Source organism: Pipistrellus hanaki (genome assembly GCF_964339955.1).
Source record: "Pipistrellus hanaki genome assembly, chromosome: 20".
In the NCBI taxonomy this organism is placed as follows: domain Eukaryota; kingdom Metazoa; phylum Chordata; class Mammalia; order Chiroptera; family Vespertilionidae; genus Pipistrellus; species Pipistrellus hanaki.
The window spans coordinates 4,657,255-4,682,660 of record NC_140522.1 but is presented as its reverse complement, the minus strand read 5'-3'; the positions used below and the strand labels follow the sequence as shown (position 1 = coordinate 4,682,660).

General features: G+C 45.6%; 1 protein-coding gene across 3 annotated transcripts in view; it reads left to right on the top strand.

Annotated features, from left to right (window-relative positions):
* The window catches only part of DISP1 (dispatched RND transporter family member 1), a 104,255-nt gene that overhangs the window by 54,521 nt on the left and 24,328 nt on the right, over nucleotides 1–25,406 (top strand). For all 3 annotated transcript variants that reach the window (XM_084868844.1, XM_084868843.1, XM_084868845.1), the window contains exon 2: nucleotides 15,991–16,507. In XM_084868844.1, the coding sequence (XP_084724970.1) occupies nucleotides 16,008–16,507 (500 nt within the window). In that variant the 5' untranslated portion in view covers nucleotides 15,991–16,007. The remainder of the gene's footprint in view (nucleotides 1–15,990; nucleotides 16,508–25,406) is intronic.

The following is a 25,406-nucleotide window of genomic DNA, read 5'->3' as shown; positions in this document are numbered from 1 at the left end:
TACTGAGTGATTACTTCACAGGGAAATACAGGACTGGGTTACTTTGAGCTTCTGGTTACATTTTAAATAAAATATATTTTTATTGATTTCAGAGAGGAAAGGAGAGGGAGAGATTTAGAAACATCAATGATGAGAGAGAATGGTGGATCGGCTCCCTCCCGCACGCCCCCACTAGGGATGGAGCCTGAAATGTAGGCACGGGTCCTGACTGGAGTCGAACTGTGACCCCCTGGTTCACAGGTCTACACTCAACCACTGAGCCACACCAGCCAGGCTAGAGTTACAGTTTTGACAACCAGTCAGTACTTGTCTTGTGTGTGTTTCTGTTGAACACACATCACAGCCTTTTTGAGCTTAGGAACTCTAGGCAGCACTGCACATTACATTCTGGGGCCATTTTAAACTGAAATTACCAAGAAAAAGCACAATCATGGGGAAAATGGGCCGTTACACAGACTGTGGAAGGAACACTGTTTACAGCTGAGAGCTGGACCAGGAAGGCAGTCGCCTGCTCATCCTCACCAGGACTCACATTTTTCCACCTCTGCACATGCGTGCTAATGTCTGCAAAAACGCTCTGAGGGGTTTATTCGGGGTTACAAAGAAACTTCAGCAAGTTTGTAAATACAGAACCCTCCAGTAATGAAAAGCAACCGCACCTCGGAGCGAAATTGCTGAGTCAGACGGTAACTCTATGTTTAATTTTTTGAGGAATTGCTAGACTGTTTTCCATGGTGGCTGCATCATTTTACATCCCCATCAGGGTTTCACTTTCTCCGTATTCTTGCCAACACATGTTTTTCCTTCCTCCTTTCGGTGACAGCCATCTGAGTGGGTGTGAAACGGTGTGGCACTGTGGTCTTAATGTGCGTTTCCGTAGCGATTAGCGATGTTGAGCATCTTTCCATGTGCATATTAGCTATTTCTTCAGAAAAACGTCTATTTTAATACTCTGGATTCTTTTAGATTGGATCATTTGTCTTTTTATGATTGAATTGTAAGTTTCTATACGTATCATGGATACTAGCCTCTTAGATATATGATCTGCAAATATTTTTTCCCATTCTATTGTTGTCTTTTTTGATGCATACAGATTTTTTATTTTGATGGAGTCCAATTTTACCTATTTTTTTTTGTTCGATTGCTTATACTTGGGTGCTATTTTCTCTCATTCTGCAAGTGCTGTCTTCATATAATCAATCAGGACAGCCTGTTAAAAGAATTGTTTCCACGTCTTCATTAAAGAAGTCAGGAAGAGTTAGATTTCACGGTTTCAGTAAATGATCACGTGTGTGCCAGTGGATGTCACTGTCGGTTTAGAACGGCTGTTGGCAGGTGTTGGCCAGGTTTGTATGTTGGGCCGTGGCTTCAGCAGGGCCCAAGTTTCCTTTAACAAAAGTGCCGGTTTCGTTTGGGGAAACCGAAGAGAAGCACTTACAACTTTTAAAAACAATATTTGCTTCTTCTTTTAAAAACGACGGCGCTCGCTGCCCTGGAAAGCGGGGTCTCAGAGCCATTTGAGGAGCAGCAGCAGAATCCCCGGAACTCGGAAATAAACACGGCCCGGTGTTTATTTGTGTTAGTTTAAACGCAGTAGCCCCACGTGTCAGAAAACCCAATCCGAGACACCGGAGTCAGTCTAAGCAAGCAAATAATATCAGCGAGCATGGCTTTAATCTCCTAAGTAACTCCAAATCCAGGAGATCAAAGGCGCGCATAACTGAAAACAGCCCTGGGTGCAGTTTCTCTGTAGCAGCAGGAAAAGGCTAGAAATTACATGTCACCTTCATATCCTGGCTGCTGACCTTGCGCTCAGAGCCAGCCCCCTCTGAATGCCAGCTGTTACCATTATTAAGACCTTGCCCCGAGGGGTTAAGTAGGAGGGAAACTCCTGCCCTATAGGAGGGCAAACACGGCGAGTCCCAGCCCCTAACACGCCTCATTCAAAGCGATCCGCACCTTCTTGTCATTCGCTCTGCCCTGCTCGCCGCTGCAGAGCTGCTCCTGCTCCCTTCCTGTTGGGCTGTGTCCCTGCAGCCGGCCGGGGCTGTAGCTGCCGCGGTCCTTTGCCGACCCAGAGGAGCCGGGAACTTCCTTCTTTCACCATCAAGGTAATCGTGTGGGTATGTGCCCAGTTGCTATTTGGGGAGGACGGAACTTTGAAAACCGGGCTTTGTTTTCAACTTAAACTTCCAACTTGCAATCGCTTTTCCGCGTAAACTTGCAAGGGCTTCTGCTCGCATGAAAATCCGATCCGTAGTTAAACTGCCCTCTTGCATCAGGAGGCGAGGCAAGCTGTTTCTTAGGAGAGTTTTTGCAAATGTGCTTTCTTGACAAATTTAGAAGGAAACCTCAGACTTAAAGCAGCGTAACCATTGTTTCCTGCTTTGAGGTTTTCCTTCAACCACTACCTAAATCAGAGAATTTTAAAAGCATGTGTTACTCTTTACCCCTTCGTAGCAAACTGGATGCAACGAATGCAACTTGTAGGGACGACTTGAATCATGTTTATGAGTCAGGTATTGTAAGAAAGTAATCAAATATCAGCATCTTCCCACCTATAAAAATAGAAGTCTGGTGAAGAACCACTTAGGGACTGGACTTCCAGGCAAGTTTAATTCTTACCTGGAAGAATTATTTAATTATTAATTAATATTCATTTTGAAGACACAACTTGACGTACATCCTCCAGTTGCAGTTGAGTCCATTAAATGCCTTATGATGTACTGTATGCATTTTAGTTTAACAATCGTAACTACACTGTAATTGGATTCGTAACTTAAAGCAGAAGTCAGAATATATTTGCCACATTTACCTTTGTTTCAAATGGGGATGGGTCATTGATATGCGACCGGTAGAAAAATCCAAGCTAGTTTAACTTGTGAAATATGTGTGTGTCTGTTAGCAAAATGTGCATCTTAGCAAATTCGATAAGATTTTCACAAAATAGGTATTTCATGCAAATCATGGACTGACTTCAGTGAAAATGCCAGAAATAAATAGACAATATACTTCACAGTTTGCTAAAATGTTATTTGAGAGGCATTCCAGTTGAAAGAAAAATGAAATGTGTACTTTTAGCCACCAGGAGGTTAGAATAGATGCTGGTATTTATAACTTCACGAAACCCCAGTTCCCTCAGATGGCTGAGAAGTCACCAGACTCTGTCAATAAACTCTAACCCAGTGTCTCGCTGTAGACAGTAGGGCCACTATTTCCCATGGTCTTAGTGTAAGCTGACACATTTCTTCTTTTTAAAATGTCAAAGTAGGTAGTCTTTTTGCAATACTTTATTTATTTTACAATTTTGCCTTGCTACAAAAAACTATCCTAGAACGCTTTCACTGCCAAAACCTTGTCTGTCCGAGTATTTCATTGGCTTGTGCTCCACTTATAGCTGGCAATATGCAAAGTATTTTTTGTGTTTCCCATGATCCATCTAGCTTACACGTCAAACTTCAAACCTGAACCGTGAGCATGAGCTAGTTGTGCTGATTATGAAGGGAAAAAATGTGTAATACCTAAGAATCTGGAATGAGGGCCCTGAAAAGCAGTTGAGAAAATACATCTGGTGAAAAAGGTGAAGGGGTTAAGAAAGAAGAAGAGATGCAGATAACAGGATGGCGATTGCCAGAGGGCGAGGGTGTTGGGGGGGGGGGGGAGGTGGCAGAGGGCAGAGTGGGATGAATGTGGTGGAAGGAGACGTGACTTTGAGTGGTAACCACACGATGCGGTGTGTAGATGACGTGTTACAAAGTCGTAACCATTGTCACCCCAACAAATTCAATTTAAAAAAGAGAAAAGAACATGCATGTTATCCTTACCTCGGTCTGGGGAATGAGTTCTGTGTGTTATAAAAGTGGTTCAGCCAACATTTTCATCTCATCCCGATTGGCTTTGTCATTTATATGGAATCAGTCAGCCCTTTCTGGTGAGCGTTGGGGACCCCGTTTGCTGGGTACCAGTTCCTTACTTTTCCTTATAGCTGCTGAGCTACTGGGGCCAGACTGGAGTGCCCACTCACAGCTCCTCTCTCACCACTCGTGTGGGCCATGCACAGCCTTGGCACGCTGACTGTGGACAGTGCCCATTTTTTTTTAAAAAAATTGTAATTTATTGATCACATCCTACCACAGGGTGTAGACAAACGAACTGCTTAGCCTGCCAGCCTTTTGGGGAAAAAATATAAAACAAAGCAACTACAGCAAATTAGGAAAGGGAGACTCGGGGGGAAAGAGTGCCTTTGTTCTATTTATCTTCTATTTTTTCATCATTTTAATCTCTATTAAACAGGCTCACTGCCAAAACCGGTGTGGCTCAGTGTATAGAGCGTCGGTCTGCGGACTGAAAGGTCCCAGGTTCGATTCCGGTCAAGGGCATGTACCTTGGTTGCGGGCACATCCCCAGTAGGGGGTGTGCAGGAGGCAGCTGATGGATGTTTCTCTCTCATCGACGTTTCTAGCTCTCTATCCCTCTCTCTTCCTCTCTGTAAAAAATCAATAAAATATACTTAAAAAAACAAACAAACAAAAAAAACAGGCTCGCTTATGACAGTCCCACACATTGGATTGTAAGAGAAGTATTCAGAGGGAACACGCAGGTTCCTACAAATAAGGAAGCCGCCTAGTTAATGGAACAATATGATTTAATTATCTCCGTGTGCAAGCAGGAATCCCCCAGGAACAGTAAATGTAATCTCAGTTCATCTACTGTATCCAAGAAAGCAAACAGCAGAAATCACAAGCATTTACGGCGGTCATTTAAGTAAAGAATAGAAAAAGGCTTCCGAAGGCTGTACCCAGGCTCTTATTACTAAGTTAATTAAATTCCTGGCCCAATTCAAGGAAGAAAAGATGTTTTCCTACGCTTAACATCTCAGGGTCCTTTAAGTGAAATGTGTTTCATGCAGAAACTTTGAGAGCCATTTGCTGGTCGCTCAGTGGGCGGAGGGACCCCTTGAGATGTGTGTGTGGGGGGGGAGGGGGGGTTTTGGGAGAAAGGAGGGGTTGGGAGGGCGCTCAGTGGGAGAACCCAACTGGTATCCGATTTGCTCTAGGACTCTGATTTGCTGCTTCTCAGATTTCCCCAAGCAGCAGGGAGTGGGGCCTGGTGGGACCAGATACTTAGCATCTGCGGGGAAAGCTGAGCTAATTCCAAGGGCAGCATTAAAACCCACACCTTGCCATCTAAGCCAGACAACTCCCAGGGCCTTTATGGCGATGGGTCTCCATTTCTGACTTTCTGGAGGATGTCACCAAAACTCCCCCACGCTTTTGCCTCGCAGCGTCTGGGACTAGACGTTTCTTAATTGGGTTGACCCCCGCGATGGATTTTTCCTCGGAGCTGCCAAGTCTGAGGTTTTGAGGTGTGTGAAGTTCTAGACGTGCGTGGTGACTTGGGCAGCATTGGTAAAGCGCAGTAATCTGAGCGTGTTTCTGAGCAGGACTGGGGTAGTACAGTAACACTGCTCGCCTGTAAACTTGCCTGTTTGGCGATGCTAGTGGAGCCAAATAGTGGGAGATGAAATATTATGGTCTCGCGATAGACCTATCCCGTCTGAGGGACCTGTTTATTACCAAGGCATCTCGTAATGCATATTTGGCGGGGAGGTGCGGTGGGGGAGCAGGCCTGGTGTCTGGAGGCTGTCTGATCCGAGAATTGGAACATTTACGATGCCTAAAATGCAGTAAAAAAAAAAAAAAAAAAAAAAAAAAAAAAAAAAAAAATCTCCTTTTCTGTCTTACTGGTTTATTCTTTTTGCATAAAACTTTAAAGAACATGCTTTTCTAAAACTTTTCTAACATGCTTTGTTTTTTGGAAATTGGCAGGGGTTAGGGTATAGTTTTTTTGAGGGTTAAATGACAAATTGGCTATATCCTAAACTTTATTCAAATGATCTCTATCTAAATGGTTGTGGTTATGTGAGCACTCGTTTATGTCTTTACAACATTGTTCCACATACATTCTGCACTGTTGTCTTTCAAACTAATGTCTTAATAAAGGTTTCTCTTTGCTATACCCTTGTCCCCACGCTAATACTTTAAAACCCCTTTTCATTATAACAAAAAAAAGTTAAGATAATCAAATACTTCAAAGCATATCTAACATGAAGTACTCGGTCCAATTTTTTAAAAGCTGTATAGCAGCATTCTTTATTTCAAGCAATATGTTGACTATTTTGCGTGGCATTTGCTTGCTCTTATAAATTGACTAGAGGCCTGGTGCACAAAATTCATGCTCTGGAGAGGGAAAGTCCCTCAGCCTGGACTGCAAGAGGGCGCAGGCTAGGCCAAGGGATCTCACCAGTGCCCAGTCAGGGCCTGAGAGGGACACAGTCAGGGCCTGAGAGGGACACAGGAGGTTAGCCAGCCCAGGAGGGACTGCCAGAGGGCTCCAGGGCATGTCCAGCCCGTCTCACTCAGTCCTGATCTGCCAGATCCCAGCAACAGCCTAACCTACCAGTCAGAGGTCTACCCCTGGGTTAGTTGACAACTTATCAGAGGGTTTTCTAGAATTGAAAGACTATTGATATATATTTTTGATTATAGAAAACTTCTCTCGTTTTGTTTTGTATATTCTTAATTATCCAAATGAACATAAATCTCCAGACTTAAGATTCAATAGAAATTAGTGCAGCTTAATAAAACTGGTGAAATATTATTTTTTTTAAATCTCCTCACCCGAGAATATTTTTCCATTGAGTTTTTAGAGAGAATGGAAGAGAGAGGGAGAGACAGAGAGAAACATCGACGTGAGAGAAACACATTGATTGGTTGCCTCCTTCGACAAGAGCCCTGACCGGAGAGGAGCTTGCAACCAAGGTACATGGCCTTACTGGGCTCAAACCTGGGACCCTTTGGTCTGCAGTCTGACGCTCTATCCACTGAGCCAAACTGCAATAGAATATTTTAAGGGGAATTTGAATTCATCTGGAATAGGAACTCAAAGATAGAAGAAACCTCTCTCTTTCAATCAAGAGCATCGGTGCTTATGAATATAGCACTTGTAAGTGTGGGGAGACGTGGTGAAGATTGTGTGGAATGATAGTTTTTATGGATGAACTTGGGAAATATCTCTCTCTCGAAATATATATATATATAGGAAGATAGCTTTTATGCTAAAAAGAGGATGTTATTGACTATCGTTTACCCCAGACTGTGAAAGATAAACTTTTATTTTATACCCACATTTCCCTTCCACATTGATCTGTTACCACAGGCACATTGCACATAAAATAAAGGAGAGAAATGAGATTCGTGTCTCCGCAGCCCTGACACTGCTATTGCTCACCCCTGCAGGTATAATAGCTCTCTGTCTTGACAACCTAACTCATATCCAGCAATAAGATGCTTCTTAAATTCAGGGTCTTTGGATTTGCTATGGCGCGTACAAAGGTTATTTGATTTTTATTTTTGTTGTTGCAAATATGAAGGGTAGAGGACTTTGCCTGCCAATTTTAATTTTTCCCTGTATCATAAAGCTCTTTGTAAATATTATGAGCATTTTTGGTAATAATGAAATGTATAACATCTATAGTTTATCAGTGCCTTTATCAGTATATACCACATATTGCCCTAGCTAGTTTGGCTCAGTGGATAGAGCGCCAGCCTGCGGACCAAAGGGTCCCAGGTTTGATTCTGGTCAGGGGCACATGCCCCGGGGTTGGGGGCTCAATCTAGGGCGTGCAGGAGGCAGCCAATCAATGATTCTGTCTCATCATTGATGTCTCTCTCTCTCTCTCTCTCTCTCTCTCCCTCTCTCTCCCTCTCTCTCCCTGTTTCTGAAATCAATAAAAATATATTTTATATATATAAATATATATACACGCACATATATATACCGTATTTAAAGAGGTTATATAAAAGTATTAGGTAGGTTTCCATTTTCATCATTAGTATTTGTTATAAGTTTTATCTACATTCTTAATAATATAAATTTAATAGGAAAGTAGATATTACTATTCTTCTTATAAAAGAATAGTAATCTTTACCTTTGGATTTTTTGCTTTTTCATGGTGTGATAGAAAGCATACTAATATCTAGAAAGTTCTTATGAAATGTACATTTAGGATATTCTCAAATGTATGGCAGTGTTTTGGGAAAATGGTTCCTAACGCATTGCAGTTTATGCTGAAGGGAAATAACTATACCTTATTTTTGTATAGTTCTTTGCAACATATAAAATGTTTATAGGTAATTAAGTGAAGATATTTAGAAATGTTCTTACTGAAGGAGAGTTTAATGGTAGAAAGTTCATGAACTCGAAGAAAAATAAGAAAATTTAATTTGTCTCAGTAGGGGAGAAGATTATGTTTCCTTACTTAAGGCCATTCTTTATAGTTCCTTAAAAGTGCCGATTCTTTATTAAAGATTCAGATCTGCTGTCAGGTCACAGTGACATTATTTTGAAATAGTCTCAATGCTACATGACCGCCTGGCCAGTGCTGCCCAGTGGTTGAACATTGACCCATGAACCAAGAGGTTGCTGGTTTTGATTCCTGGTCAGGGCATATGGCCTGGGTTGTGGGCTTGATCCTCAGTAGGAGGTATGCAGGAGGTAGTTGATCAATGTTTCTATCTGTCTATCCCTCTTCCTTCCTCTCTCTCTAAAATCAATAAAAAGATATTTTTAAAAATGCTACCTGACCATCAAGGCCAGTCCATGGCCTTGCTTTTCTGGTCTGCATAATATGATACTTAATTCACTGAAATATGTCTCTCAAGTGCTGGATGGTGCCTTTTTAAACTATCTTGGGAAATATTGAATCCAGACAATATTTCTCACACGGACCTTCAGACCGAACTTTATAACAGTAGCCTGTAGTGGGTCTATAAAAACTAGCTGAACTTGGCCATGCCCTAGAAGCATCCTGAAGTAGTGGAAAATCCTTGCTTTTCGAGACATACTAGTCTGAGATTGAATTTTAATCGTGATTTGGATGGGTTATACTTTAATATTCTTGACCCTCAGTTTTCTCTGTGATGGTTTAACAATACTTTCATAGAGGTGTTGCAAAGAAAGAATTTCACACAGCGAGTTGTTAAAAAACACACACACATTTTTTAATAGTCCTTTGAGGGGAAAACTATTCTGGGAGACAAAACCTAGTTGATGTCCTTATCCTACTCGTCTTGAATAGCCCACGGCAGCTGATGCTTAAACCCAATTCTTTGTCAATTTCTCTTTTCGAGAATCTATCTATTCTCTGGCCACAGCACTAAGTTTGAATAAGTCAGCTTAGTGCCAGTCATAGATTCTGCTTTTCGAGAATCTATCTATTCTCCGGCCACAGCACTAAGTTTGAATAAGTCAGCTTAGTGCCAGTCATCAGAAATGAGACCATCATTTGGGGCTGAACATCAAGCAGTTTTAAGAGGAGCTGTGTGTTTTTTAAATATATTTTTATTGATTTCAGAGAGGAAAAGAGAGGGAGAGAGATGTAGAAACAACAGTGATGAGGGAGAATCATTGATCGGCTGCCACCTGCACGCCTCCTACTGGGGATTGAGCCCACAACCTGGGCATGTGCCCTGACTGGGAATTGTACCGTGATCTCCTAGTTCAGCTCTAGAGCCACATGTGGCTCTTTGGCCCCTTGAGTGTGGCTCTTCCACAAAATACCACGGCCTGGTTGAGTCTATTTAGAAGAAGCGGCGTTAGAAGTTTAAGTTTAAAAAATGTGGCTCTCCAAAGAAATGTCATTCATTGTCCTGTTGATATTTGGCTCTGCTCACTAATGAGTTTGCCGACCACTGTCCTAGTTCATGGGTTGATGCTCTACCACTGAGCCACAGGGCCGGGCAGTGTTGTGTACTTTATCTAGTGAAATTGTGCCATCGGAGCACCACTCTTCTGAAAAAGATGAGGGGTACACGTGGGGCCTTGTTGGTGGTCCAGTCTTGCCCTTTCTTGTGAAGTTTGGTGCTACAGAACCTGAGGAAGCAAAGGGTTACCCTGGAATACGTCACCTGAGCTTATGAATGTAGTTTAGCCGAAAGCTCTACAAACCTTGGCATTGGGCTCTGAGCGGACCATTTAAGGCTGACCGTGTCTCAGGTTTTCTTTTGCAACATGGAGCGGCAGTGCCTGCCACACCTGCTTTTCTGAGGATCAACTCAGGAGAGCTCAAGCATGGCAAAGTGCTTGGCAAAGGCGGCGTCCCGGTGTGGCCGGTGTGGGATGAAGGTGGCATGCCTGCAGGCCAGGGCAGCTGTTGGGGAGGGATGGTGATGGCTCTGCTAAGTGGCTCCTGTGGTCATTGGGGCAGGCCTGCGTATCCTCTTCAACAACGCATTTAGATTTGAACTTGACAGTTCCCTGGCCACGTCAGCAGTTCTGACTTCCAGTTCCAAGAAGTTACCGTGAGCTTTTCATAACACTCTTTTTAGATGGTGACCCATCTCAACAGTTTTGCGACCTTTGGGTAAATTGGGCATCATTAGCACGTCTTGGCATGTCATGTGTTGACAAATAAAATGTCCATAATTCAAACAGACCCTATTAGGATTATACTAGATGCCTGTTGCATGAAGATTCATGCAAGAATAGGCCTTCCTTCCCCTGGCTTTGCTCCTGGCTGCACAGGAGCCTGCAAATCTTTTCTCCTTGCTGGAGCGCCACTCTTGTAGCTCCCTCCACCCCCCACCCTTCCCCTCATAGCAGGCGTCCCGCCCCACCCAGCTGTTCAGCGCCTGTGCATGCAAATTAACCGGACATCTTTGTTGGGTTAATTTGCATGCTCATTCCTGATTGGCTTATGGGTGTCATGGAGGTATGGTCAATTTTGCATATTTCTCTTATTAGTGTAGGTGATAACATTTTTCAGTGAGATACAACTTTCTATCTTCGGAGCATTGTGTTGAGTTTCCTGAGGCCCAGACCAGAGTAGGATGCAATTGCTCGACCCTTCTCCTCACATGAACTCAGATGACTTTTCTCTCTACATGTCAGCATGGTTGAAATGTGGCGTCTACTCTGTCGTGTCTGCTTAATGTTTATGGAACTAGTCAGAGTGCTCTTGATTTAGATGGCTTTAGTCCAACAAACAATAATTACATTTCCAAGAATTTGGAAGCTGTAAGGTAAGATATATTTTTGGAATATACATTTATATATATGCTTGAATATTTATTTTTCTGAATAGTTTGTATTCATCTGTTCTTATTCCCTAGCTCCATTTTCATTCCCTGCTTTCTCCAACTATTTGATATATTGTGTAGGGTGTTATTATAAACGAGCACATATATATCAGAAGATAAAACATTTTTAAATGCATCCAGTGAATAGGTATATCTGGTTATCCTTTAAGGTTATATAAGTTTGCTTGTGCATATTAATATTAATTACCTTTTGTTCATTATTAGTCACCATGCTAGAAACTTTATGCATTGTTTTGTTAAAATCCTATATAGATGATACATTTGTAGTAAAAGTTGCAAGTGGTATGGAAAGTAAAATGAAACTTCTCCACCTTTTCAATGGCCTAGTCCAACCTTCTGTCGCAAAATAATGGTAGCATTTTCTTCTTAAGTCCTTCTAGAAATTATCTGTGTATTCTAACCATGTATTTGTGTCTCCCTCACAATTTTAACAAACTGGATTCATACTATATAGGCTGTCCTGCAACTTCATATTTACACATGAAGATCGGCTTTGGACTTCTTTCCACAGCAATAACCCTGAGCCAACACATTTTTATTCTTGTTGAATGGCACACCCAACGTATGGACATGACAAGAGTTTCATTATCATATTGATTTGGTTCGTTTCCTGTTTTCACTGGTACAAACAGTGGTGTGATCAACAACTTTATCCATAACATCATGTCCAAAGGATAGTGCCTCATAGAATTATCGGTCAAAGATGAGGGTATTTTAAATTTTGATTAATTGCTCTCTTACAGGGTTGAGCCAATTTGCATTTCAAACAAAGTTAATGCTAAGAACTAAGCAAGACTTAGAGACCCTAAGAGGGTGAGTAACTTGACCCAGGTTCTCAACTTTCAAACGCAGACCCAGCCAGGCTGTTTCTTCAAGATACAGATGTCTCGGCTGCCATCTTAAAACACAACTCTGGCTTTCAAAGCAGGGAGCAGCCTTCGGTATTTTTTTTTATATTCTCACTCAAGGAAGCAATAATGATAATTCTCCCATTATAAAAACATTGCCCTTTATAGTTTTCAAAACATGTTTATAGTCTCATAATAATCCTATGAGATGGACATTGATTACTAGCCTGATTTATACATTTGGAGAACGGAGGCTCAAAGGCAAAGCACTTAAATTTTAAAATATAATCAAAAGATGGTTCTTGGCCAAAGGGCTTATAAGCCCCACACCGCGGAAGCACCCAGAATATTAACATGCCAGTGGGAGAGGTGAAATGGGGAGATGAGATTAGTGGCTGTGACTGTATTGCCTTTGGCATATTAAGTGCACGAACAGGAAGTGCACTAAAGTCTCTGGCCATGGGCCCCATCACACCTCCAGGAGAGTCTTTTTCTGGCAGCCCTGTGTATTATGGCCCCGGGGGAAACGGGTGATTTCAACAGAGCTGCTTTTAAAATTGTTCATTACATTTGATCCAACATTAAGTGTAAATTCCCACCATGGATACCATGATCATTGCATTTATAATCACAGAGCATTACATTTTCAGTAGTTCCTTTTGTTGTGGTGTGGACTCGCCCTCTCTCTCATCCCCTTTCCTGTTCCATCCTAGGCTCAAATCAGATCTTGTTCTCATTTGTCTCGGTTCTAAAGAGAGAAGCGCTTTCTCTGATGGCCATGGGTCAGCTCTTGAGTTCAGATGGAAGCTTTGCTGTTCTCCTGGTTCCTGAATTCTAAACAAGTGCATCTACTGAACTTGATCCATAGACATTTCTTAGGCTAATCTTTCTTCTGGTTTTGCTTTTTATTATTTTTTCCTTCTGATTCACAACTTATAAAGTCAATATGATTTTTTCTCATTTTATGACTAAAGACACAATCATAGAAAGCTCATGTGACTGACTTCAACCACAGGCCAGAATTCTAATTATTCTTTACTATCCACCAGCTCCTAATTCATCGCGAGAAGTCTCCAAGTTACGAAACAGGTTTTGTTCCAGAAATTCATTTGTAAGTCAGTGATTTGGCATTTGAACTGCATTTTCCCACATTGGGGGGGAAATGTTATAAATGGTGATTAAGTCCGTTGGCTGGCCTGCAAAAATCTGTTTAACTCTTCTGTAACTACAAAATGATACATTTGTAACTTTTAAAAAAGAGGAAATGGCCGAAACCGGTTTGGCTCAATGGATAGAGCGTTGGCTTGGGGACTGAAGGGTCCCGGGTTCGATTCCGGTCAAGGGCATGTACCTTGGTTGCGGGCACATCCCCAGTAGGGGGTGTGCAAGAGGCAGCTGATCAATGGTTCTCTCTCATTGATGTTTCTAACTCTCTATCTCTCTCCCTTCCTCTCTGTACAAAATCAATAAAATATATATATTTTTTTTAAAAAAAGAGGGAATGATAGTTGTTATTCTGGTTACAAAGGAAAAGAAAAACTATTATAAATATTTTTATTGATTTCAGAGATGAAGGGAGAGATACAGAGGCGGGGGTGTGTTTGTGTAGAAATATCAGTGATGAAAGAGAATCACTGATCGGCTGCCCTACACTGGGCATCGAGCCTGTAACCCAGAAATTTGCTCTGACTGGGAATTGAACTGTGACCTCCTGGTTCATAGGTTGATACTCACCCACTTAGCCATGCCGGCTGGGCGAGAAATTACTTTTTCCTGAGAATTAGTAGATTCGGTTAGAAGATAGGGAAATATGGAATTGACAAGAGCTCAGAGGGGATGGTAGGGCGCTTGGGAGGCTGTTGGAGAAAGTCTGATAGCCTCTGTGTTAAGCCCAGTTTCACTTGAAAACTCTGAGGATTTTATTGTTAGACTAGAGGCCAGGTGCACGGATTCTTGCACAGGCAGAGTCCCTCAGCCTGGCCTGCGTCCCCTGTCCTGTGGGGATCGGGCTGGAACCAGCAATCCAACATCCCCTGAGGGGTGTAGTAGTAGTGTGCAAAACGGTAGGTGCTGGGGAGGAGCCCGAGCCTGGGTTAGGCGCCATGCTACTCCCAGCCCTGCTGTGCCTGCTGCTGCCTCGGAGGCGGGAGAGGCTTACGCCACCACAGCTGCACTTGCCAGCCGTGAGCCTGGTGTCTGGCACCCAGCAGGCAGCTGAGCAGTGCACTCCCACTGTGGGCATGCACTGACTACGAGGGGGAAGCTCCTGGGTTGAGAATCCGCCCCCTGGTGGTCAGTGCACATCATACCAATCGGTCAAACGGTCAACTGGTCGAATGGTTGACCAGTTGCTTAAGGTTTTATATATATAGACACTTTCACCAGCGCAACTCACACAACAGCTCTGATTAGAGTCAACAGATTGTGATCACTTCAGTAATAGATTGACTGAATGAAATACTTTTTAAAAAATAGACTCTGAGATATTAACCACCCTGGGATGGTGGAACCAAGCCATCCAACCAGAAAAGTCTTCCTTCCTTCCGTCCTCCAGATGGAAAGGTGAAAGGCAGCCATTGAGTTTCCCATTCAGCCCAGTAGATCCCATGCACTGGGGTAGCGTGGCCGAGGTCTGGACCGGAGGCTCCGGAGCATGAGTCATGGGTGGAGGCAAGCAAAAGAATGCGCCTTCAGTATTTGTACAGTGAGAGTTTCCACTTCTGGGAAATGACCGCATTCATCTCACCCAGCTTCTTACATGATCTAGACCAGGGGTCTTCAAACTACGGCCCGCGGGCCACATGCGGCCCGCAGAGGAGTCTGATCCAGCCCGCCAGGTTTTTTGGGCAGTGAGCGCAGCTGAGGTGTTACAGTAGGAATTAGTAGTTCATTTAGTCCGGCCCTCCAGCTCTCTGAGGGACCGTGATCTGGCCCCCACTTTAAAAAGTTTGAGGACCCCTGATCTAGACTGCCTTTCACTTACGCATACAAATAAACATCTTACACTTCAATGAACTTAACAAAAGAGTTAGTGCCTCTTTAGATGGCCTTTATGTCCTATTGTTTTCAGAGCATTTGCACACAGCGTTTTTCCTTTTGTTCACAACCAAAGGGAGGGTCTGTTCTTTAGCAAACAGAAGCCTGAGTGAGCGGAGCTTGCTGAGCTGGCACATTGAGAAAGCGATGGCGGATCGGAGTGGGTGCTCCTGCGTCAGTGAGGGCTCTGTGCTCCCCACCCGCCTTCCTACTCCTTGGATAATAGAATACGTTTCACTACCATTACTAGGTGCTGGGTATGTTATCTGAATGTTTTATAAAACACGAAACTATAGTTTCTAGTACATATTTATACCCAGGAGTGACTCAGTGAAGGAGAGAGCAATAGTATTGACGGCAACAACGGAAAAGCCCTCTTAGGCGCCATTATAAAGGCGGTGGGATCGCAGACCCCTTTCAAAGCGATGATAAGGCTGATGAGAGGCAACAAACAGCTCCTTGATTTGATGTACGTTTTCATATTTATAAATGCTTTGCCTTTTTACTAAAACAGTTGATTACATTCCACCTCTCTTAGCTGTGATACTTATATAATGAAATGGCTGTGTGTCTGTGTGTGTGTGTGTGAGGAGTTTTATCTAAAAGGTAAATAAATCGGTAATGCTAAATTTGTCTCCGAGCATAATGGGTATCATCTGGGCATGAGGGTGCAGGTGGGAACTCTGTGCATTGTTCTGGCATGTTCTGGGGGCGGCTGGAGAGAGGGCGCTCCTGAAGCTGTCTTGTCTGCCCAGGAGAGTGCCGTTCCAGAAAGGTTAGGAGCCAAGCCATTCTCCTCCTCCTGGTGGCTTTCCTGTAAGGCTACATAGACCAGTCACAACGACAACCCTCGTTTCCAAAGAGCTGTCTTTACGTATCTTTCCTGGCTTCCACAGATTCGCCTTCCTCCCAATAACTGGATGCTTTGATATCCTTGTCTTCCTCAGGGCCAAGAGATCGGAGCATGGCTCTGAGCAATGGAAGCAGCGACGGCGTGGTCCTGAGCAATGGCAGCCTCGCCGCCAGCGCAGCCACCCCCGGCCCGCTGCCCCCCTCGGACGGAGACCTCGCCGCCCAGCAGCCCACACCCAAAGAAGCGCCAAGAGCCAAAGTGAGTCCCAACGGGTGCCTGCCAGCGAACGGCACCGCCAGGTCACCCTTCCTGCCTGCAGACAGCCAAAGAGCCGCCCCGCTGCCGCCGCAGTGCTGCCATCCTTGCCCGTACCATCACCCGCTGGCCAGTCACCAGGAGTGCCACCCCGAGGCCGGCCCGGCCTCCCCCTCCGCTCTGGCCTCCTGCTGCATGCAGCCCCACTCCGAGTACTCGGCGCCGCTGTGTCCACACCATGCGCCCGTGTACCAGACCGCGTGCTGCCTCCAGCCCTCTCCGCCCTTCTGCCTGCACCACCCCTGGCCCGACCATTTTCAGCACCAGCCTGTGCCACAGCACTTAGCCAGCGTCAGGTGAGTGGTCCCAACGTGTGGCGAGCCATTGGCATTCATAATATATATTCATAATGCATATTATATTGTGTGGTCAGGGCACATACAACAACAAGTGAGTGCATAAATAAGTGGAACAACAAGCCTCTCTCTCTCTCTCTCTGTCTCTCTCTCTCTCTCTCTCAAAACCAATTAATTAAAAAGAAAAAGATTTACAGAGCAACGTGAGCCCACTCCAGCATGGCTCAGCCTGGCTGGGCCGGGAGGCAGGGCACGTGATTGGAGAGGAGAGGGACCCTGGGGACCAAGTCCTACGAGCGCTGTCAGTCACGGTCAGGAGATCGCTAGCCTTGATCCTATGCCCGTGGGAGGCATTGTGTGCGCATGTTTTTTGTTTGTTATTTTTTTTTATTGTGGACAAATATATACATAACGAGAGCGATCATTTTTAAGTGTACAGTCCAGTAGCATTAAGTACATCCAGATGGCCATGTTGTCATCACCACCGTCCATCTCCAGAACATTCTTTGTCTTCCCAAACTGCAAGTCCATAACCATCAAATCCAGCCACTCCCCGTTAGCCTCACCCGCAGCTCCTGCCAACCACCATTCTCCTATCTGTCACCAGGAGAATCTGGCTACTCCAGGGACCTCGTAGAATTGGAATCATAGAGCACTCGTGTTCTTTTGTGAATGGCTGATTCCACTTAGCAAGGTTCATTCAAGGTTCATCCCAGCCTCAGAGCAGTCCCTCCCCTCTGAGGCCGGACAACACCCCGCTGTGGGCATGGCCGGAGCGCGGTGCCTCTGGCCAGTCAGCTGTCAGCGGGCAGTTGGGTTGCCTCGCCTTTGGCTGTGGTGACTCACGCAGCTTTGAACAGGGGTAAACAATAGCTGTTCGCATTCTTGCTTTCACTGCTTTTGGGTCTACACCCAGAAGTACAGTGACCGGATCATGGCCGGATCATGTGGTCGTTCTGTCTCACTTTTTGGGGAGCCAGCAAACCATCTCCACAGCTGCTGTGGCACTTTCCATGCCCACCAGCAGTGCGCATCCTCGCTCACACTTGTTCTGTGTGTGTGTGTGTGTGTGTGTGTGTGTGTGTTAAAAATGACAGCCGTCTTAATGCCTGTGACATCACAGATGTTTAAGCCAAAAGAAATCCCGTCAGATGTGCATGTTAGAGAGGCCCATGGTCTCTGCATGGTAGAGAGCAGGCTGGATGGGGCCAGGACCATTGGAAAGAGGAAGACCAGGGAAGGCTGGTGCAGTGATTCGGGTGAGAGATGATGGTGACTGGAACCAGGGTTTAGAAATGATTTCATGCTGGAGAGAGTTACAGGCCCCGCATCCCGCTGGTCATGAGAGTGCCTGGAGAATAACAACATAACATACGAATAACAGGAAGGTTTTTTTGCCCCAGAAACAGTTAGAGACCCCTAGGAGTTCAGAGGTGTGAAGGATCCCTGGCAATGAGGTCAGGGAAAGTCTGATTGAAAAGAGAGAATTGAGTGACGAGGACTGGAAAGGACTGGAGGAGGCAGAGCATGGGATTGGGGGGAAATGAGCAAGAATAAAGGCATGCTGAAGCAAAGGAAGGAGAATGGATGGCGGGCGAAGGGTCACCCGGCTGGCCACGAGCGACGGGTTGAACAGTCGGGCTGTCTCAGAGCCCCCGGGCTCCGGGCCTGTGCTTTGTCCTGCCGAGATCTGGAAAATGTCTCGCAGGAGCCCGTCACGTTCCATGTGTGCCGGCTGAAGCCAAGTATTCATCGGGGATCTTCTTATAGCCATATTAAATGGAAGGGGCAGTGGTTTTATGACAATTACCGAGGAGCTCTGCATCCAAAAATAGCATACAAAATTTCTAATCCAAACGGCACTTACCTTTTAATTTGGTGTCGCGGAGAAATGAGCTCAGCGGTGCCAGAGGACTTCGTAAAGGATCCTTGGCAATGCCACAGACGCGCGGGCCGTGGCAGGCAACCTGTGATGGTTTTGGGCACCCGCCAGCTGCGTTTTTATTTCCCTGAAGGCGATTTCGCAGACAGATGGTCAGTTTGAGTGTTCCCCGCGGCATCCTGGAGGAGTTACAGCCATGGCTAGCTAAGAAGGCTTGGCACCGAGGGGCCCAGCGCCCCCAGCATTAGCTCAGCCCCTTAAAGGTTAAACAAACCTTGTCCCCACCCTCCCCTCCCCCCCCCCCCCCCATATATTGTGACCGTGTAATTTTCTGTAACCTCTATTTCCTTTCTCCTTGGGCTCTTTATTAATTTTCCAATTTCTGACTCTTTCCAGAGGTTTTCTTTCTGTTTTCCCTTAGTTACTCTCTGTGACGGGGACTCTCTAGAATAGGGGTGTCGAACTCAATCAGAGAAGGGGCCAAAATGTAAAATCCAGCCTAAATCGCGGGCCGAATGGTTTACTGAACAGTCATAAACTGACAATGTCATAAACTGACAGCGGAGTGCAGTGATGACAGCGCGGTGCGGGCCGCATTGCAAGGCCTGGTGGGCTGGATTTGGCCCGCGGGCCTTGTGTTTGACACATGTGCTCTAGAAGTAAGGATTCTTGTCTTATGTCAAAAGAGATGGAAACACCCGCCGGGAGCCTTGTTCTTTTGTATATGTTGTATTGTCATGTCCAGGGGTAGTTACAGCGTTGAGCAACATTTTCCAAAGTGTCTTACCTTCTACCCCCGGCCCTCAGCGAGCCACCCTTTCCCGTTCCTGAGCCCTGGTGACTGTGTGATTGCAGTTGCCTAGGGCATTTGAACCCAGAATTACTGTGAACACTCCATCGGCAGTGTAGCATGAACCTGGACATGGACACAGACCCCAGAGTCTCCGATTTGCCCACCTCACCAGACTCAGTGCAGGGGCTTTTCTAAGATGTTGGAGCCCTGAGCGGAGAAATCCAAGTTAGTTACTCACTCATTTAGCAAGTATTTAGTGAGCACTTGCTAAGTGGGAAGCGCTGCGGACAGGTTAAAAACTGCAGTCCCTGCTCCCCATCTTCGCAGCCGGGGCAGTCACGTGGACAGGGTGAGCCACCCGGACAGGGCGTGAGCCGTCCATGGGCAAGCTGCCCTCCTTGATCAGCAAATATTGACGGAGTAGCTGCTTTGTTCCCAAGGGCACTGGAGGTAAATATCAGTGCTTTGTCAGGGGCCTCGCCGGTTCTTCTATTAATACACATAGAGTTTTATAAGTTTATTTCCCTCTCTTTTCCTCTCTCTGCACTGAAAGGTCACTAATAGCTAAAAAACCATTGGTCTTTGTTTATTGATATTCGCTGTAACCTGTCTAGGACCATGGCAGGTGCGTTGGAACCCTGCTTCTGCCATTTGCTAGCTTTGTGGCCTTGGGTAGGTATTTCGGCTCTCAGCGTTAGCGTCTCTCTCTCTAAAGACGGATAACTGGGGCCATTTTGCACAGAGCACCGTGCCTACAACCAAACAGTCGTTCCTTTCTCCTCTCTGTTTCTTTCCTTGGCTTCTCTTTTCCGTTGGCGGTGTTTTTGACTGCCTGTGCTAATTCTGTTAGCCTTGTTTTGGAAACCAAGCCATTCCCGAATCCCGATGTAGCTAATTGTGGCTTTTCATGCTTATTTATCAATCACACAGTCCTCCCCATCAGCCTCCAGGAAAAGGTCGCAGATCTGGCTTCCAGAGAGGGAAAGGGGGCTATTGGGGATCCGTGGGCCTCTCCAGCCCCGACTCAGGGCCCCAATACCTTTTACTAATTATATAATCTGATTAGATGGTTAATTTTAGAGGTCTGGTCAGATTAAATCTTGATTTCACTGCGACCAGGGTTTATTTTTACTTTCCGTAAAGTAGTCCAAATTAACTTTTTAAAACAGGATAATGTTTGTAAAATTTTAAATGTTCCAAGCTCACTTGCCAAAGTAAGTGAGTTTGGCAGGCAGATCGAGCGAAGGCCTGTTTTATTAGCAGCACTTCTTTCGGAGACTTTTTATGTTCCAAACGAGCAGATTTGAGAGTGTGCCGTGCCCCGTGGAATGCTTTGCGCAGCCTGCAGTGCGTTTCAGACCATGAGCTTCGGTCATCTTGTATTTTCACCATCCATATCAAGAAACAATGCGCTTCTTATTTTATAAAATTAATTGATGTAACATTTTGCCGTGAAGTAATATGTTCTTTTTACCCCCTTTCCATATTATTGCTCAGCAGGTACTTAGAGGGAAGAACAAAAAAGAAAGGATTCAAATGTTCCTTTTTTTCGTTGTGGTTAAAACTGAAGTTCCAAAAATGTAAACTATTTGGCAAACATACACGTCATTGTTATGGATCAGCTGCAGCTCTGATTCCAGGAAAAAAGGCAATTATCCGTGGCATCTTCTTCTCAAACTTAGGTGGATTGTTAAGTGTCATTTCAAAGAATTTCTAGAACTTAATATTCATAGAATTTTGACTGCTGTACTATTCTGTGTTCTTTTCAGCAAAATTGACTCTACAAAATTGTATCTTTTAAAAAATATATATTTTTATTGATTTCAGAGAGGAAGGGAGAAGGAGAGAGAGAGAGAGAGAGAGAGAAACATCAGTGATGAGAGAGAATCATCACTGGCTGCCTCCTGACTGGCCCCCACTGAGATGGAGCCTGCAACTGAGGCATGTGCCATGACCGGGAATCTGCCTGTGACCTCGGGTTCATAGGTCCTCGCTCAGCCACTGAGCCACGTTGGCCAGGCTCTTTTTTTAAATATACAAACCAGATAACCAGCCGCTCGGTGTTTGGGAGTTTGAAATACAGCCGATTGCCTGGGGGCATATCTGGAACCAAATATTTGTTGAATGAGTGATTACACACACACACACACACACACACACACACACAAAAAAAAAAAAAAAAAAAAAAAAAAAAATCTCAGGGAAAAATTTTTTTTTTTAATTTATGAAGCTTAAATGTGTGTTTTTTTTAAAAACCTCACAAAGTTAGCCAAAACTGGTTTGGCTCAATGGATAGAGCATCGGTCCAGGGACTGGGGGGTCCCAGGTTCGATTCCGGTCAAAGGCATGTACATTGGTTGCAGGCACATCCCCAGTAGGGGGTGTGCAAGAGGCAGCTGGTCGATGTTTCTCTCTCATGGACGTTTCTAGCTCTCTATCTCTCTCCCTACCTCTCTGTAAAAAATCAATAAACATTTAAAAAAAAAAAAACAAAAAAAAAACACCTCACAAAGTTAGATTAGTCACTGCCATCGGGCAGCTTCTAGTCTAGTAGGAAAGAGATGATCAAGGCAAAAATAACCACACTCTCTGAGGACCAGAATCAAAGTGCAGAGGGCTCGGGGGAGTCCCCGAAAAGGAAAAGGGGGCACAGGAGCACTTAGAGGAAGCATCAGGGAAGTTGGGGAGCCAGCTGCCCAAACTAAGGGAACAGGAGGCTGGAGGACAGGAGAGGGGGAGCAAGTGGAGGCAGCCTGGCTGGAGGAGGGACCAGCGGAGGCCTCACGGGGCACTGTGCCCCTTGGGTTCATCCCATCAGACCTTTGAAATCGATATGCGATAGTTAGGGAAGACTGCTCCCTAGAGCACTAGGAACAGCGGGTTCTGAATACTGTGTTTCCATTTACTTGTGTATTTATTCAGCCTCTAAGCACTCTAAACGCAGTCATTCTGTACTTGTAACGCCTTCAATTCCTTGCTATCTCCCTACCCTTGTTTAGCCAGTTTCTTTGTACGAATGCGTAGCTCCAGGGCCCAGCAAGGAGCCAGGCATTCAGCGAACACTCAGAAAGCGATTACTGAATGATGAACGGAGGAAATATCTGAGTCCCACGCAGGCCCTTCTGCTGCAGAGCTTGGTTTGAGGCTGTTCTGATTGAATCATGAAAATCAGGCCCCACTGGTCCAGCGCAGTGAGATGTTCGCCAAACAGGCAGGAGGCGGTTCATCCGGCTTTGGGTCCGTCTGAAAGCTGTCATTACTGTCGTTGGAGTTCATTTGGGGGCTAGCCCATCCTGTCCTTTACCTCCCCTTCTACCACCTCCTCCCCAGATAACTTGGTTTCTAACGTTTTAAAAATTATAGCCTGCTAAGAAGAGGAATGAGAGGGCCTGGAGCAAGCACAACACGTCTCCTTCACTGAGCTGTTGGGCTAGTTCAGTCGGTTTGCTTTAACCCCCTTGGACTCGGAGAGTTCCCAAATGGCTTGAGATTCAAGCAGGATGCTTTCTACGGGAAGGGGAGCAGTTGACTGCTTCGGAGCTCGACCCGGTGCATCCAGTCTGAAGCAGGGGACCCTTAGCGCCTTCATTCCTCCAGATCGATTGTCTTTGTGCGGCTGCGGTCCCTTGGGCCTGCCCACCTCCCCTTCCTCAAACACTGTGTCCATCATGTCACTCCTGTCCCTGCTCAGAAATCTGCCTGGTTCCCTCAGACTCCTAGACCTGGCATCGAGGGTCCTTTCGGGGATGGCGTGGGTCTTGGGAAGAAGGGGAACTCAGGGGGAGGAATAGTGCAGCCGGCACAGGAACAAGTCAGAGCCCAGTGAGTAAGATTCCTGTAACGCCTTCCCCCTGCCCTCTGAGCGTTTAAACAGGAATCTGATCAATGACCATGGCTTCGATCCCACTGCTGTTTGTTTGTTTGTTTGATTTTTAATATATTTTATTGATTTTTACACAGAGAGGAATTGAGAGGGATAGAGAGTAAGAAACGTCGATGAGAGAGATACATCGGCCAGCTGCCTCTCGCATACCCCCCCACTGGGGATGTGCCCGCAACCAAGGTACGTGCCCTTGAGCGGAATCGAACCCGGGACCTTTCAGTCCGCAGGCCGACGCTCTATCCACTGAGCCACACCGGTTTCGGCCGCACTGCTGTTTCATTGGCAGTTGGACTCAGATCATTACTTCGGTCCTGGCCGGCCCTAACTGCTCTGGGGCCTTTGCGTCTGGGGCTGGGTCATCCGCTCTCCGCCATCCATCGGCCTACCATGTTGGCCAGCAGAAACTGAAGCCGTTCCATTGGAAAGCTACCCCTGGGGAGGTTTATTTAAGCGTATTATTTGATTGTTATAATGTTCCCCTGTAACGCAGAATTAAACCCTACATGAAGCTTCAAATTCTAGGCATTTCTCCCCTGCTCTTACCCCCAACCTCCTTCTCCCAAAGCTTGGAATTCTAGTGCCTGGGATTTTGGCTTGAGAAATGTGGACCCTGGGCCAGCATCCCATGCTCTTAAGTTAGTTAAGTTTTAATAAGATTTTTCTGGCTTTCTCAGGAGCTTTTCTTGGATCACTCATTAGCGATTATCCGCCTCTTGTTAAGAGAAGTCTAACCGGAGTGCCTGTTTAGGATGTTCTGTTCAGGGTAGGGAGCGGCTCGAGCTTAAGGGCAAGCACTTTATAACCGAGAATGCATTTAAAATGTGGCACACAAGCCAAGAGCGGTGTGGCTCAGTGGATAGAGCATCAGCCTGCTGACTGAAGGATCCCGGGTTCGATTCCGGTCAAGGGCATGTACATTGGTTGCGGGCACATCCCCAGTCGGGGGTGTGCAAGAGGCAGCTGATCGATGTTTCTCTCTCATCGATGTTTCTAGCTCTCTATCCCTCTCCCTTCCTCTCTGTAAAAAAAAAAAAAAAAAAAAAATCAATAAAATATATTTAAAAATAAAACGTGGCCCACAGGGCTGCTTGCTCTAAGACCGTCAAACGAACCACGCAGCCCTCACCCCCCGGCCGGCAGAAGGTTTTCTTTGAACCCAGGCTGCTTCGCAAGCATTTCAAAAACATCTTGAATAAACCAGTTGTCCTTTGCAGAATTCCAATGGCTTTAAACGGTTTCTTTAAAACAAATAAACAAACAAATAAGGCGCTCTTAGGTTCCTCTCTGAGGGCCTGAGCCATGTGGCGTGTTGACCTTTGGGGCCGCCCCTCCCCTTCCCCCTCCCCCTTCTAAGTGGCAGAGACAAAAATGTGTTTGAAAAGGCATTTCCCAGGCCCTGCTCCCCTCACCTCCCCCTGGGGCCGCAGGCGAGCTGCCCTTTAACCAGTCATCTGCCAGACCTCGGAGCGCTCATCGTTTCCAGGAGAAATAATTAATAATCGAAGGGGAAGTGGCGCCCCTCCCCCACGCGCATCCAGTTGTGTCCGACACAGTTCCTTTCCTGTGTCTCGAAATAGCTGGGGAGGGAAGCAGCATCGTTTTCTTTCATTTTATTTTCTAGGGCCAAGCTGTGCTGAGAATAGAAAAGGAGTCTTTTCACTTATTATATTGGAACTCACGCTGCTCGTTCCATGAACGTTTGATCTGTTCCAGCTTTCGGGGGGCTTTGAGTCTGAGTGGGTCGGACAGACTCACGTATGCTGCACACAGAACGTTCTCCTTTGGAATCCTGGTATCTCTCTTTTGCCAACGAGTTTTGGTTCGGTTGGCTTGGGGCTTTATAAATACGTGCAAAACGCACGTTATTGTCATTTTCACCGCAGCCTTGTATCACATCTCAGCGGCATTCTTAGCGTCTCTAGAGGGATATTGCAAATTATTTAACAGCTAAGTTGGGAAGCGGGTGTTTTCTGAGTTGATCAGTAGCCACTGGATGCTTACGAGGGCTTTAAAGCAGATGGAAGTGAAGGGCTAGCAGGTGAGTTTCCCCGGGAAGCCAGCTCCACTCTGAGCTGCCCCCGTGGTTTCTAGAGAGTTTATTTATACATGTTTTTTGCTTGATTTGAAGATAGCGTAGTTAGGTCGCATTTTTCTCGGGATCTAAAAGGAAGAGCATTTGTGTCCTGGTCCATTGTGCACATCCGGGCTTCTTGGCCTTCTCCCCGTGTCCCTGTCCGCCTGTCGCCTTCCTGTTTGGGTGCTTTACTGCCCACTGCTCATCAGTGTGTGTGTGTGTGTGTGTGTGTGTGTGTGTGTGTGAAACTTCCAGGAGGAGAAGAGA